The 15,732-nt window shown below is 35.4% G+C and overlaps 1 protein-coding gene across 5 annotated transcripts in view; it reads left to right on the forward strand.

Moving 5' to 3' along the window:
- CFAP47 (cilia and flagella associated protein 47) overlaps nucleotides 1-15,732 on the forward strand; it is a 275,959-nt gene that overhangs the window by 19,859 nt on the left and 240,368 nt on the right. For all 5 annotated transcript variants that reach the window (XR_001874104.1, XM_017811012.1, XM_017811014.1 and 2 more), the window contains 8 exons: nucleotides 367-583; nucleotides 1,271-1,515; nucleotides 2,236-2,366; nucleotides 3,440-3,562; nucleotides 4,899-5,030; nucleotides 6,228-6,305; nucleotides 6,835-6,979; nucleotides 8,493-8,587. Coding sequence is in view for 4 of the 5 variants with exons in the window: in XM_017811012.1 (XP_017666501.1) it covers nucleotides 367-583; nucleotides 1,271-1,515; nucleotides 2,236-2,366; nucleotides 3,440-3,562; nucleotides 4,899-5,030; nucleotides 6,228-6,305; nucleotides 6,835-6,979; nucleotides 8,493-8,587 (1,166 nt within the window). In the remaining variant the exon portion in view is untranslated. The remainder of the gene's footprint in view (nucleotides 1-366; nucleotides 584-1,270; nucleotides 1,516-2,235; nucleotides 2,367-3,439; nucleotides 3,563-4,898; nucleotides 5,031-6,227; nucleotides 6,306-6,834; nucleotides 6,980-8,492; nucleotides 8,588-15,732) is intronic.

The raw sequence follows: 15,732 nt of genomic DNA on the forward strand, positions 1-15,732 counted from the left end.
CTTGTCTATTCATTTAAATGTCTGCTTAACAAAAAGAAGTATTTGTGGTTATTATTAGAACCTTGAGTAATGAGCACATTGCTTTTCCTATTTTAATAGCTGGCTAAAAAATAGGAGTTTTTTAGCCAATAGCACAATTAAGAAATAAATGTTGCTGGCTTTTGAACTGTACTACTGAAAACATTCATAGAACATGCATGGTATTTGCTTCCAGATTTTAGGGAGAATTTGTTCTGTTACAAGACTTTTGTAGCTGACTAATTTTGTAATTGGAGGAACTAAAATGTTTTGATCATAATATTTTAGTAGTTATGTTTACTTACATTAACTTTTTTTATTGAAGATCTTATTTCTTATATATTCCAGGTCCTTCTACTATAGATTTTGGTGATGTCTGTGTGTATTCTACAACAACCAAAGAACTGTACATCATCAATAACTTGTTAGTCCATATATGGATACAAATTGAGATTGAAATTGAGGAACTGCAGGAGACATCTCCATTGTCTCAAGTGGTGCCTCCTCTTACAAAGACTCACGTTCCAATTGTATTTGAGACCATCACTCCTGGAAGCTTTAAAAGGTAAGGGTTTTTATTTGTCTTGATTTACACATTTTCTTGGCAGTAGTACAATACAAAAAAATCACTGACTGGTTTAAAAAACGTGTAATGATAATTGTTAATGATGTGCACTCATTTATTTTCAATAATTAATAATGATTCTTAATTATTTTTTAATTAATAATTGCATCAGTCCAATAATTAATGTAGTTTTATGTTGCAAAATTTTCCAAAGAAAAACATGTCCTGTGAAAAGCCCATATAACTACAGGTATATCAGGGAAGAAAGTTTGCTGTGACAGTGTATTTGCTAGGATAAATTTTTATGGAAAATACCGTGCTCTTTCCAGCATAGTGTTGCATCACTGCATCTATGCTAAGATCTTTTGATGCAGCTCATGGGAAAATGTATAGGCAAACTATATCTGTTTTCCAGCCCTCTGGTATGAACTCTCACTTTGCTCATATTATTAAAATGACTGTATGAGGCTGATCATCCTTTGGGATGACCATCGCTTTTGGCATGATAAAAGTAGCATGCAAAAAAAGCACAAAACTTTTTCTCTTGTCAGTCTTTGTTGTGTGTTCACATTTAATTCTTTTGTTAAATATTTTCTTGCTAATGGTTATATTTCACATAAATTTTACTCCGACTACGACATAATAAAAGAATAAAAATATTGAGAAATACATATTTTTATGTTGCAGATCTTTTGCTTACAAGATAAACAACCAACACCCTGGGCATGTGCTGGTAATTGCAAATGCTGTGCCTATTGAACTTGAGCTGTCTACGAGGGAACTGATTTTAAATCCTGTTCCTGGCTGCCTAGCAGGGACAGAGTTTAGAGCAACCGTCAGGGTCTGCAATCTCAGAAACCATCCAGCTGGATTTATTTGGAAACCTGTAACTACAGATAGAAAACCTGCATTTTCTATACGGCCTGCCAGAGGTATACTATGCAAATACAGTGTGTGTGTATGTGTCTTAAATGTCAACAGTGTTAAAACAAACATTTATCTGATGGTATATACTGTATTTTTAGACTTAGATCAATGTATCCCAAAACTAGAATCAGATCACAGTGTTATTATGACAGCAACACTCCCTGTATAAACCCTGAATACATTCATGAGACTTTAGGTTTTACCTTCTTTCCTTTGGAAAGATAGCGTTCTGAGGAGTATGTTGGATCTCTGTTATTAAAGAAGTAACTGCTGACTGAATTGGCATTACACAGTTCAGTCAAGATTTGGCTTGGTGTGCTCTGATTCTTGAGAGAAGATATTTCTGCTAATACAAGTTCAGACTCTAAGCAAGAAAATGTATATAGTGTTTTCCAAAGTTGTTGTTCTACAAGAAGGATAGTCTGTTCTTTTATTTTTATTTTTAATGTTGACTATTAGATTAATTCATGGCTAAAAAACACCAGTGAACTTTGAGTGTGTTTTAATGCAGGATACTAATAAACCAATTATGCAATTGTCATGAGAATTCAGAAACTAATTTTACTTATTTCATCATAGTGTTCAACACCTAAGAAATGTAGGCTTAGTCTTCAGTAACAGGAGGTCATTTCACTTTAATGTGCTTAAGTTATTTCTAATTATACAATGAAATTTGATAATTGCACGTGTATGCTATAATATGTAAATTATGTACATGTATTTAGGGCTTGTGGAGGCCTATAGTGATCTGGAGTGTGAAGTTGTTTGGCGTTCAGGGTTCAACTCTCCAGAAGAAGGAGAATTCATCTTGTGTGTGCGCAAAGGAAATGAAATTAAGTTGAAATGTTTTGCAAAGGTAATAATTTATACAGCAGCTTTAGAGAAGAAAAATGATTTTTTTTTTAAAGCAAGTGATGTCTTAAATATATTTATATTATCATGTATTAAAAATATTTTCACATGGCTTCTATTTGACGTGTTTAACAAAAAAATATGCTACAAAGACATGATGGAGAAGGCAAGGAAAAGACAATTTGCCTTTTTCTTGCTTTTGATGATATACCTATTTTGGCATCATAGCTTAGCGGTTCTTATATATTATGAGGTAATTATTGGTTTTGGCTTGCTTAGTTTAACTAAACAAAGGTTGAGAGGTGATATGACAGTTCTTTAGATATATATTAATGGGGTAAAAATCAAAGTGTGTGTGGGAAGGTGTATTTCAGAGTTTCAGGGTAACAACAGGCTCTAGTGTAATTTTGTATTGTTATTTGAACCTGGTATTTGAGAATCAATGTTCTGGATAGTCTTCTAAGCAGTGACATTCACCTTAGGTTAGTCATTTAATCTCTTACATTACATGCTAGGGAGTAAGAAAGTTGTCTTTTTCTTTTCACTGTATTCTATTGCATGCTCTAGGACTTCCATTGGGAGCCAAGAAAACTTTACCCTTCTTTTTGATGAGCCTGTTTTCATTTTTTTTTTTCCCCAGTAGGTTTTTAATTTTTTTTCTTCCTCTTGTTTTGAAGCCTTGGAAATTGCCACATGTAAACCAGGATGTGTATAAATTAGAATATTGGCATTTCTACTGCTATTAATATCTCTGAAGTATCTTGTTCTGATCACACATTTGAAATTAATGGAGCTTGTGCTGTTAAGTTTAATTAAAAGATTTTTATTTGTCTTGAAGTTAGACCAGAAATATCTGTGGGGTTGGGTCTGTTTAATTTGAATCTAGATGAGTTCAGTACATTGATTAAATCTTGTCTCACATTTAAGCTTTGTTTATCTATCTGAATACTTGTAATTTATGCATTTTCACAAGTATATTAGCTCTTGATGTAATAAAAAATAGGCTGAATTATTTATTTGTACTTAGGAATATGTTATAGAGTTTACCTGTTTTATCTTTTTTTTCTTTGTTAATAGCTTGGTGCTACTAAAGTTCAGTTTGTGACACAAAATATATCCTTTATTCATAGTCCAATGGGTTTGTCTACTTGTAAGACAGCCACTCTTCAAAACACAGGACGCAACCATGCATACTTCCAAGTAAGCTAAAACTATTTCTAGCACATTTAATTCCTTGAGGTGAAGAGCAGAAGGGAGTTAGTTTTATCAGATCATGTTATGGTGTTGTGTTCTCAGTTATTAAATATGCACCTACTTAAGTTTTTGTCTGGTTTTCTAAAGAAACAAGATTTATGTGAACAGGAATTCTGTCCCTCTGTGAAACGTGAGGGCAGCTTCATGAGAACCAACAGTGAGGGTAAAACCCCATACTGGTTGAAAGACAGTTACAGCTTGAATGTTTCCAGATGCTGAGACACAGAGCAAACTGGCTGGTCACCCCTATCCATGCTGCCTGCCCAGCCAGTGCATCCCAGACCAGTCACAGCACATGATTACTTTGCTAGGCTAACATCTGAGAGGAAGATGGGTTGTGTGATGAATTGGATACAGGATGAGATGAATGCCAGAATGAGTAACGATGAGATAAGCAAAATAATAGGAAACCTAACCTCATTAGTTTTCCTGATCACAGGATAATTTCTGTATTTATTTTGTGAAGCAAAATAATTTTTATTGAAATCCTCAGAGTTTTTGTACCTTCATTATAATGATACTAAGAAACATGAATAATATATTTTGATTATTACTATATTTCTTTCTTTATCAACTGAGCATTGAATAACAAGTATTATTACTACACTCTTGGAGGATGGGCCTGAAAGAATAAAATCAGCATAGCCAGTAAGGCAAACAAACATACCCAGGCTTTTTAGCCTCCACAATTATTCTTAAACCAAGAGATGGCTGGTTGGTCTTGGTCATTATCACTTTTCAAAGCTATACTTTAAAAAGTTGTCTGTTTGGAGTGCATTAGAAGAGAACAAATTCTATTTTGTCTTTACTAACTGTGGGTAAACTGAATATTTACTTCTCATATTATTACTGAGCTGCAGAGTATTGGGTTTCTGTGTCCTATCTTCTTACTGTGAATGCCAAAAAAGAAGTGATGAATTTATTTGTCACTGAAAAAAAATTTATGTAGAATGTTTTGAAGACTTGCTGGATAGCAAGTGTTAATTTTAATAGCTTAATGAAAACAACTTGAAAACCAGAATGATAAGTTTCCAGTTGGTGGGCAAAGAGTAATTCATAGTAGAAACTGAGAGTCATCTTTAGAAATCTGCTATTTTTTTTTGTTAACCTGCATTTTTCCCCAAACTTCTAAGTCCAAATTAACATTATATGCTATGAAGGTTCTCCTTGTAAGAATATAAAATCTTTAAGATGGATATATTGATATAAATAAAACAACACCCACCAAAACAAACGAACCCGAACACCTTTTCCAGTCTGTTTCTTGTTTGTGTTTGTGAAGGTTCATGATCCAAACCCGCTGCCTGGAATGACCATCACCCCCTCACAAGGAGTGGTGCCTGTGGGAGGCACCGCTGATCTCAAAATCTCCTTCACTCCGAATGCAAACATGACTTTTGATAAGAATGTGGAGGTACTCAAAACTGGAAGGACTTTGTCTTTTGAGTGTTAAGCTGTGTGTTCATGTATGTACATTTTTACGTATCTTGTGGATTTTATCTCCAGTGTTCTAACACTTTTCAAGGTATTCTTGCAGCAGATGATAACTGCTATAACCTATTCTGTTGTTTTGTCTCCGTCCTGCTAAGAAATATCAAAACAGCCTCTCAGTTTGAGCTGATTCATACTATACTACTGACAAGCTGTTGAAACTAACATGTGATTGTCCTTAGGAAATAATATAGACATATTGCAGTTTTTGTAATTCATAGAGGGGAAGGATTGGAATACTCCAGTGTCTTTCATTTCTTTACTTCTTTTTGTGGTCTTTTCAGAGATGGATCTTCTAGTAGATTTGATTTGATAATAGGCATACAATAAGCATTTAATCATATTTTGTTTTCTATGTACCTGCTTCCTGAGTTTGTCCTTGTTCAGATAAGTGAGGTTGGGAAAAAGGATGCTATCAAGGGCTTGAACTTTGTTACTTTTTCTGACACTGATCTTGGATTTGCCATCTTCTGTGGCTGCATATATTATGCTTGTTAAACCTAGTATCCGTTTATTTTTTTCAAATTTTACAACAGATTTAGCATTCCTCAGAACAATTGTATCTACTTGCTACCAGCACCTCTGTCAAGCAGTTGTGTCATAGTATACTTTCCACTCCTCACAGCTGCTGGATACAGCTTTCTCCTGTTGGAAAAAACATGCTCATTCTAGTAATACAACCTCCTGCAATATTATTTTTATCTGCAGAAGCAGGGAGGACTGGTCTTTCTTAAAACTTTGGGTTGGTTTTTTTAGTTTGTTTGTCTGTTTTTGTGTTTTTAATTGACAGCCAAATCTATCCCTGATGTGGAATGCCACAAAGACATGATTTGAAGCCACATAACACTGGAATCTGTAAATATATGTTCTAGAAAACGAAGGCGTGTTTTTTACCTCCTCATATTTCCATAGCAGAAATACAGTATATTATAAAAGCAGAGTTATTTTCATATTTTCATTACAATTTAATCTGAATGTCTCTCTCCACTCTGTATCTGTGGGGGTAGGGTTGCTTTGTGTTTTTGTGTTAAACTTTTTTTCATGTAATTGTGAAAGATTTGGTGAGATAGTTCTGTTAAAATGACCTTGTCAGCAATCCCACTGTTGTCCATTCTCTTAGGTAGAAGTGCGAAGTGCAGGAGCACAAGTGCTTAGGGTTGCTGGATTTGTAGAGGTCGCTGAAATAAGCATGAGTGTGGTAAGTATGAGGAAATTGTAGCAATTGGTAAGATTGATTAAGTGTTTTGCTTTATCTAGGTGTCAAAGTGGCTCCTCCCTACTTCATATTTGTCATTTTTTCCTATACTAACTTCCCGAGAGAATCATCAAGGAGAACTTAGGAAGAGATATTACAAACCAAATGTACATATGACAGTTGCACTAAATGATAGCTGACAGCTTTAGCTTTTGAACTTGTTAAAAGGGAGAAGTTTTCTTAAGCTAGTTATAGCAAAGAGTGAAATAAAGGAAAAAATAATCCATTGATCTGTTTACTGAATGATGAAAACTTTCCTGATGGTGTAACTGAACTTAATATTGAATTCTAAACTCTTGTGTTTTGTGTCCTGGAAAGATTTTAATGATATGGGTTATGCAAGACTATTGATTAGCCAATACTGTTATTGTGTTATAAATTGTGGATCTTGCACAGTTATATTTTTTCACATTATGTTCAGTTATAAACTTGACTTCACAGTGATTTGACCCATTTTTCTTTAAACTTACAGGATCGAGTGGACTTCGGTGGCGTTTATGTTGGCGCTACAAGTTCAATTCCATTTTTGCTGCAGAACAAAGGACAATCACGTACCAGAGTGGAGTTTGATTTTTCTAAGAATAAGGATTTTAAACTGGATACTAATGACCATTCAGGTATTTGCCTTTGCTGTATCAGAATTTTTGTTAAATAAAGAATGGGTAATACTAAGGGAAAATCTGTCAGGCTATTTCTGGTAGACAAATTTTCTCAGATGAGAAGACCTAAAGCAATTATTTTAAAAGTGTTGCCTAATATAAATTAAGAGGAGACATTTTGGTTTGCCTGCCAAATGACATGTGCCAAAAATAAGTATTTGCAAAATGTCAGGTTGCCTGTAGGTTTTTTCCCCCTTTTTTTCTGCTATAGTTGCTAAGGTATAGCAAATAAAAAAGTCTGAGTACCCTCTCACCAGTTAAAATAAAAAAAAAAAAAGAAAATCCAAACAAACATAGCCAAACAACTATATTCATTTCCTATTCATGGACTCATGCCCACTGTTTTGACAATGTTTACCCTTCAATTAATTCACCATCAGTATAAGTCCAGACTTTTCTTTTTCTTGAAGGCACAGGGTGTCTGCAGGTTAATCACAGGACCTCTGTTCTACACAATGCCCAACTCAGAATGACATTGGGCCAATATGTGGAATGTTATTGCTATTCTTTTTTTCTTGGTAGAACTAGTGCAGATTCTTATCCTTTACTTGTTGTTCCACAACCCTTTCCTACTTCAGTCATGGCATCTCCTTTGCTGTTCCAACATCATTATTCACAAGAGAATTTTGCAGCTTGAGCTTGCAAACTCAGGAAATAAGGGCTCTGCAATATAGTATTATAAAATATAGTTGTATCTTTATGTTGAACTATATGTGGATGATGACAAAAAATGATCTGACAAGGAGAGAGAGATTTTCTTATCATGTGGTGCATTTAAAGGGAAGGGGAGGGCTCTTCATCAGTCACCTTAATGTGGAAAAGAGCTGTAGGACTTTTTACAACAGGCAAGTAACCAACATGGGAATAGAATCGTTGCACATGATTTCTTTATCAGAGTTTGTGTTTGAAATCGAACGGTGAATACTGATCCAGGTGTTCCCGGATGAATACTGGTCTGGGAGGAATGTTATGTTCTTTGTTGGAAACCCATGCTTCTGCCAGTGTCTTCAAATAGGACATGAAAATCTGAAAAATGAAGCAAACCTTATTGGTCAACCTCTGTATTGTAGATTATGCCTAAAAGTCATTTAAAAAAACCAGTGTCAGCCAACTATTTGTCTCCCTGTAGTATTGTCTCCCTGTTTTCATTATATAATTAACTATTTTTGCCTTACACTTTTATTCAAAGGTAAATGACACTGTTTTGGTTTTGATTTTTATTTCCTCTCAAATATTGTGTTCTCCCAAGTCAGTAACTTCAGTCAAAGTTGCTGGTGATTGATACTTCTCAAAATTACCTCCAAATTCCTTATGAGAGATACTATATTCCTTTGTAACTTTGTGAGAAATGTTTACCATACAATTATGTAGATACTTTATGTTGGAAATCACTTCGAAGTACTGCAACTATCACAAAGTTGATATTTCATGCACTAACATCTGTAATTTGATTCTGAATTTTGTTTGGCAGTGATTGAGTGCTGTTCTTCAAAGCCTTATTTGTATTCAGTTAACTTAAAGGAGGAGTCTGCTTTGGAATGCTTCTTGACCTTTGTGCCAAAAGAGGTAGGTTTATGGGACAGTGGTGATCATGTTAATTAAAGTCATGCTCTGTGATATTTCTGTGGTGGGGGAATAGAGACTTTAGATGCCCATTTTAGTGTGTGCAATAGTTTTATAATTAGTAACCCAATTCTTAAGATAAATAACCTCTATATAATTTAAATGTTTTACATACGCAAAGAATATACACTTTATCAGTGACTTAAAAATGGTGTAATTTTATACTGAAATGTCTTACCACACATTCATTAAATCATTCAACAGACCTGCAGCCATTTTCTTTTGTGTAGCTGTTCAGGCTTTAACTCTCAGATGACCAAGGGGCTGCAAAAGTAGAGGAGTTTTACATGTCATAAAGATTGGCAAAGTTGCTTTCTGATCAAGTTATTTGAGGGAAAAACCATGAGATTTTGAGTTAGTTTTACATTAGGAAATCAGCACTTTATTGGCAGTAACTGTCAGTAGAGAATGCTGTAGCAAATTTTAAATCTAAACGTGTTGAAAAATGCTTTAGAAATGGAGAGTTTTGGGTTTCCACATATTTGGAGAACAACAAACTGAAAGAAAACTTAACCTTTAATATCATGAATGAGAACAAGCAGCTGGGACTCACTTCTATATAGCATATAAACCTGTTGCATTATCTGCATTTTTACCTTAGAAAAAGAAATGACTGTCAGAGACAACACACCTTGAAAGGGTCAACAGTATTCTATTTTAACCCCCCCCTTCCCATCATGTTCCCCATCTTCCCAGCACTTCAGTATAGAGGAAATTCCTTTGTTCAAAGCATCATTCAAATAATATTTGCGTATTATAAACGGTGTCTGGTAACACTGTGATTTTCTTCTGTGTACACATGGAAGCTATTGTGAATAACTGATGGGGTGAGTTTATAGCACATACACTACTCTGAAATGATTTTTGCTGACAGAACATGAGTCAATAGATTCATAAAAAATTCCTTCTGTAGTAGAGCAGGCCTTGAGGTTAAGGGAGAAGCAGCAGTTGTCATATCTTTAAGTATCTTGACACTTCTGATGCAACACTCATAAGCAAGATAGTCAGAATTAAACTAGATTCAGTGTCAGGAAGTATGCAATTGTTTTCAAAATGGTACGTACAGAATATTATCAATGACCTATAGTCAAGCTGGAAAGAAACTCAGCAAGGGAAAATGCTGACATTTTCATTTAAATAGGAAGGGTCAATAATAGAAATGCAAGAGTAGATGATAATGTTGGAGTAATTTTCCTGGGGCACCTTATACCTCATAGCCAACTACTAAGTGTTGCTGTAGGTAAATGTCTTTTGTTTCAGTTTTCCCTTCTCTTCACCTGCTCACAGTCTTTCTGTCTCCCTTTGCCCCTGGGGCTGGGTAAGCTGGGTGCCACCAGGGCTTCCCTTCTGCTTCCAGTGTATTATTGCCTGCCTGTCAGGGGGCAGTTTCTTGCAAGGCAAGACATGCCCAAGGACACTTAGAGCTCACAGCCCACTGGTACTTACAAATGAGCATCACTGAGTTAGTGCAGCACTGTGGTAGCTGGCAGCAAGAGCACTGACTAGTGTTAAATGAAGTTGCCCAGTATGAGGTGACTATAGGAAGCATCTGGAAGTGCATGTACCCCCCAGGATGCTGTAGCTTTTCCTTTACTTAACTCCTGCAAAGCAGAATACTAATAAAAAGCATAGTTCTGTTAAGAAAGCGGTCCAGGTATCAGCATCTCTTATTGTGATCAGAAACTGTCAGAAGTTACTGATTCTTAAAACATTCCCCTTTGGATCTCAGTTCTTAAAACATTCCCCTTTGGATCTCAGTTCTTTATCGTTCTACCTCATCTACCTCATCTCCTTTTCTCACTAGATTTCTTCCTTCTCTTTCCTGACTTTCCAGTCTTGAAAAAAACCTCTAATCTCTCTATTTTGAGCTTCCCCTATTCAGGTTTCACAGGTCCAAGTGCTATTTCCTGCCTCTGCACTTGAACAGCTGTTTCTCTGATCTCATCACTTTTTTTTTAACGACTACTCTTACCCAGCTTACCTCCCAGCTGCTACAAACCTTCTGTATCCCATCAGGTTGCATTCTTTTCTGTCTGCCTTCTGGTTTTACTAAAACTTCCTGCTGTTGTAGTCATTACTGACAACTATACCCTATAAACCAACAAAACCCCACTATACCGATGTTACTGATAGGAAAGTAGACATGAATTTAGGAAAAGTTAGAAAAAAAATAACTCAGAAGCTTTGCTAAAAAAAAAAATCAAAACACCATGAAATAATTTTAGTGTAGTTTAAAAATTTATTAAAATGACTTGAATTATTGATGTAAGGTTTTAAGTAGTTTAGTCTTGAATGCAATCTTGAATTCTCCTGCTAAAAAATCAACTAGGCAGTAGCTTTTTTTCAGCCTCAAAAACCTTCAGATCAACAAATGAAGTTAATATAAAGGAACTCTGAATAGCTCCTGCAGTTCTCACTAAAATGGAGAATGTACAAATACATGTGAAATCAAAAGATGCTCTTAAAGATGAAGTGTCTTGGCATGCTTAAAAAATAGATCTTAAAAAATTCTGAGACAATTTCTTCAGTATTCTAAGTGTTAAATGGAGTCAATGCATTATAGATGAGGCTGGGATGCTGCTCAGACACAGCATGGCTGTGCCTCCCTGTTATTCCGGTGTCTCAGAAGGTGTTGGAGGTGACAGGGCTCTCTGCCTCAGTGGTGAGAGTTTAACCTTGGTGTTTGTTGGCTGTGGAAGTCAGAGCTGTCAACGAAAGCAGGATACAAAATAAATATATAAATAGGTAAGCTAGCCAATACTTCTGAATATCCTATTTATATGCAGGTTGTGTGCTTCTTTCTTCTCTGTTCTGATATAACTTTATTTGAGAGACACTTCAGTTATGTTTTAATTTTTTTTTTCACTGAAGTATAAGGAGGTTCAGCCACCTGAACATGTGCTTGGCTACGCTGGGTTCTCATTTCAGAGTACAAAAAACCCCAAACAAACCAAACAAAAAATACCAACAACTCACGACTATCTGGCCAAAGATCTGTTGTAGCTTCCTCCTCCCTATCCAGATCCAGAGCTAAACATCATGACTAATCATATTATTTATTGACGGATTTCTGTCAGTGACTACTTTGGAACCGAATTTTAAATCATACTGTCCATAAAGCACGGAAACCTGGCTTTTCTGACCATGGCTCTCCTGCAAGTTACCTGCCCAGGTAGCATTGGGGAGCACCTCATTCCTTTAGTTTTGTGTGAGGGAAGTGGACAGCACGTGGTCACTTTAAAGACTGGCTTATCTTTGTTCCTCAAGTGCTGCTGTGCTTCTCCAGGAAGGATGATCCCCCTGCAGCAGTGTTCTGCATGGTCTGCTAAGGAAAGCAAAGTGCAGGAGTGTACTGCTCCAAAATGACTTTTTTTTTTTTAATTTTTTTTTTTTTAAACTCTGCTGGAAAATAACAAATTCCAACATCTTGGAAAAAAGACAAAATGCACAGCTGTGTAATAATGAAGCCTATGAGGGCCTTTGATTGAGATAAATAGAGCAAGTCACACCTGTCAGAGCTTATTGCCTAAGCTTGTGCTGGAGAAGTGACAGGTGTTTTGGTGGGGTGTTTTTGTCCTTTTAAATGACTTTTTTTTTTTCTTAATGAAAGAACAGATTTGTGGTATAAGAAATGAATTCTATGGAAAATCTGCAGCTGTGGAATTACAGGGTATTGCCGGTGTGTCATCTTTGACCATATACAAGGGGAAGATTGAGTTTTATTTCAGGGTTTTGAGTGATGACTTTGAACATCAGTTACATTATTCATTGTGGAAGCTGCTTATCTCTGATATAAACCTGGGGAACTTAGGCTGCATGAAAGATTTCAGTATGGTTTAAGGAAAAGCTGATGTTAAATCTAAGGGAAGGCTGGGAATGTATATTGGATTCAGTTGCAGGACAAAAATCTTTGGTTTTGCAATTAGGTTTAAATTTGAATCAAACCATTTTTTTCTAACGTATGTTACATTTTCTGTCCTTATATCACTGCTGAATTTGTGTGTTGTTAGTGGTATAAATAAATGAACTTTAGAGTCAGCCTTTACACAAATGCTTCAAGATCTTTGAACAATCTGCATGTTATTATATGATAAATACAAAAGTATTATCCTTTACAGATGTTTTAATTTGATTTTAAGTAATAAATTAGCTTACTGATTTACTTGCAATTTCCTGTGAAGTTGTACTGTGAAAGAAAGTACTGTAATTTTAAGGGGATGTCATATATTAAGTATATAAATCCTGGATTTGACAGCAATTTTTTTTTCAACCTTGAGAATATATGCTCTATTGGAATTATGTTGTATTTTAGGCCTTATGCATACATTATTGGACTAGAGTACTTAGTAAAGACGAAAATTAGGTAACCACTTTGGAAGTGTTTTCTGAAAATAACCTCATTGTTTTTTCTACCCTCAACTTGACAACCGTGCTTGAGTTTATTTATTTTTTATCCATGAATTTTATACAAAATACTGTTTGGCTTGTCATGTTTTCTGGGGTTGTGTTCCCCCCTTTTGTTTCCTTCCTTATACCAAGTATTTAGGATGGAGGCAGGAAGCCATTCAGCCATGTTTATTCTCCAGTATTGGGCTAAGAGCTACCACACTCTTGGTATCAAACCTATATCATAAATTCAAATATATTTTGGAAGCAGAACTTTCCTGATCAGATAGATTCCTTGAAATCAATAAGTTTTATTTGGTTAGTAATTCTAGCAAAAAAATTCGAAGGTATTTTAAAGTACCATCTAAAAAAACCTTTACAGGAACATGAGTTTATTTAAAGAATTGTAACTTCTGGTGGCAGCCTAATCAAGCATCCTTTTTCTGGCATCCTTTGGAGATGTTCTATGTGAACATGTAGCAAATGGCTCCTTTGTCTCACGTGACTGGTCTTTCTAAAGTTTCTTTTGAAGTATTTTAGTTGCTAAGACTACCACTTTGTAGATGATGCCTCCTTTCCAAACAACGTGCATAATTAGTGTACATCAGGACAGGAAAAATGTCCCTTATAATGACAAACAAACATGAGTGTTTGTGAAAGAACTCTCCTAGGCTGCTTGCTTCCTGCCCCTCCTGTATTCTCTGGTGTATGAAGTTAAATGCAGCTTCAGGAAAATATCCCAGTAGATAAGTAACTATAAAGTATTCATAGATTATCTAAAAAGCAAGTGCAAATCCAGTAATAGTCTAAGGATTTATTATTTTAAATATTGTAATTAGTTTTTTAATTATATAATCTTATAAAAGAATTTTCTGTTATGATGTTGGAGAAATGAAAAATGAATCATAAATGGAAAAAGAAACATAATGATTCTACTTGCAAAGTGAAGTCCTAATAATTGAAATTAATTTTTAATTCTGTTTCAGCAATGTGTGTATGTGTACAAATTACACTGGTTATATAGTTTTTAAAGGATTTTTCGTTTGTAATATAGGTTAGCTAATGTGCAGCTAATTAGGCAAAGATATGTGTGAATAAAATAAAAGCTATGATTTGTTCTCAATTATGTAAATACATTTCTATGAGCTGTATTGGCTCTGAGTTTGCACCATTGGACTTCATAGCCAGTGTAGGTTTTCAGTGAACATCAGGCTCTGCATGTAGTGAATTGAGGGTCTTGCACATACTTTCTTTTGTTTGCCAATTCCTGCCAAATAAAAAACTTGTTGCATAGTAAGACTAAACCAAATTTTCCTTATAGTTGGGATGAAAAGCAAGTTTTGAATAGCTGCTTTGAGAGAGGGACAAAAGGATTCCACCTTCTGTTGTCTGACCTAACCATACCAGTGTTGATGAAGAGCAATTGCAGTTCTAGACTGCACTCTTTTGCATAGCCAGTGCTGCTGTAATATCTGTTGCAGACTAAGCCTCTTAATCTCACCAAACTTTAAAAATTCAGTGTAATTACAAGAACTATTTTCAAGGTGTAACTTGATGGAGATACTAATAATAGAAGAGTAAATCAAATCAGGAGATTTTTACTCAGTCTTGATTTATGACATATCTCGAGCATTAGTTACTAAGAAATCTTAAATGGCATCCCCCATGTTAACTTTGAAAAGCAATTCTATGTTATTAAATCTAATCATTATCAGATTTGAAGTATCAATATAAACCAAGAGACTGTGGCTACAAAAACTTGCCCTCATCCTATGCCTTCCTTTAGCTAAGTACAAATAGACAAAATGTTCCACAAGGCTCAGCACACACCTCGCTCAGCAGGAGTGAGTAATTGTGTGTTACAAACCCTGCTGGAACTCCATACACTCTTAAGTGCTGTGTGCTTGCTTCTCACTATCTAAGCTCTGTGTTGATTCTGTTACAGATGGATATGTGCCTCATGTCCTGGCTTAGGACAGTTTTGTTTTTCTTTCCCATCATTTATGAATTCTACTTGCTACCACAGCTGTGAAAGTGAAGAGTGATACACTATTTTCTGCAGTTTTTGAAAGCTTTTAAACAATTCACTAATTCTTTATACAGCTGGTTTTACTGCATCTTTTTAAGCAACATGAAGATTTTATAGGCCTGAGTCCTTTCCAGAGATTTTAGTAGCCTTCAAGGTGAAAACAGAATTCGAAGGACTCTTAACAGTGGTTTCAGTGCAGAAGTTTTGGGTTTTCTCTTCTGTTACCTTTGTTATGATTGTCTGTACCTTTTGTCTGGAGCACATATTACTTTAGTGCATTGATCCTTGGAAAGACAGAGCAAGAGGCAAGAAATGGCTCTTTGAAAGGGCATTGTGAAATAAATTTGGCCTCTTGGAAGCACTGTCTGTCAAAATAGAGGATTCTGTACCAAACAAGTTCTAAACTCCGCTTACTTGAGGATGTGATTGCACAGATAAAACGAGGATCAAAATCGCTGGAATTTACACACCTAGAATTCAGTGGCATTTAATGACAAAGGTTTTAAGACTACTTTTTTTACCCCACAGTTTCTCAGTTTTAACTCATGCTCCACCTTGATCTCAGAGCCCATTTTGTTTATGATGGGTATACCATAATGGCTGACCTTTTATCTTCCTTCTTTGAGAAAGGCTTCCATAGCTTATGTAGCTTTATTTTCCCTCCTCTTTGCTC

This window comes from Lepidothrix coronata, unplaced genomic scaffold (genome assembly GCF_001604755.1).
Source record: "Lepidothrix coronata isolate B3197 unplaced genomic scaffold, Lepidothrix_coronata-1.0 Scaffold30, whole genome shotgun sequence".
Lineage (NCBI taxonomy): Eukaryota > Metazoa > Chordata > Aves > Passeriformes > Pipridae > Lepidothrix > Lepidothrix coronata.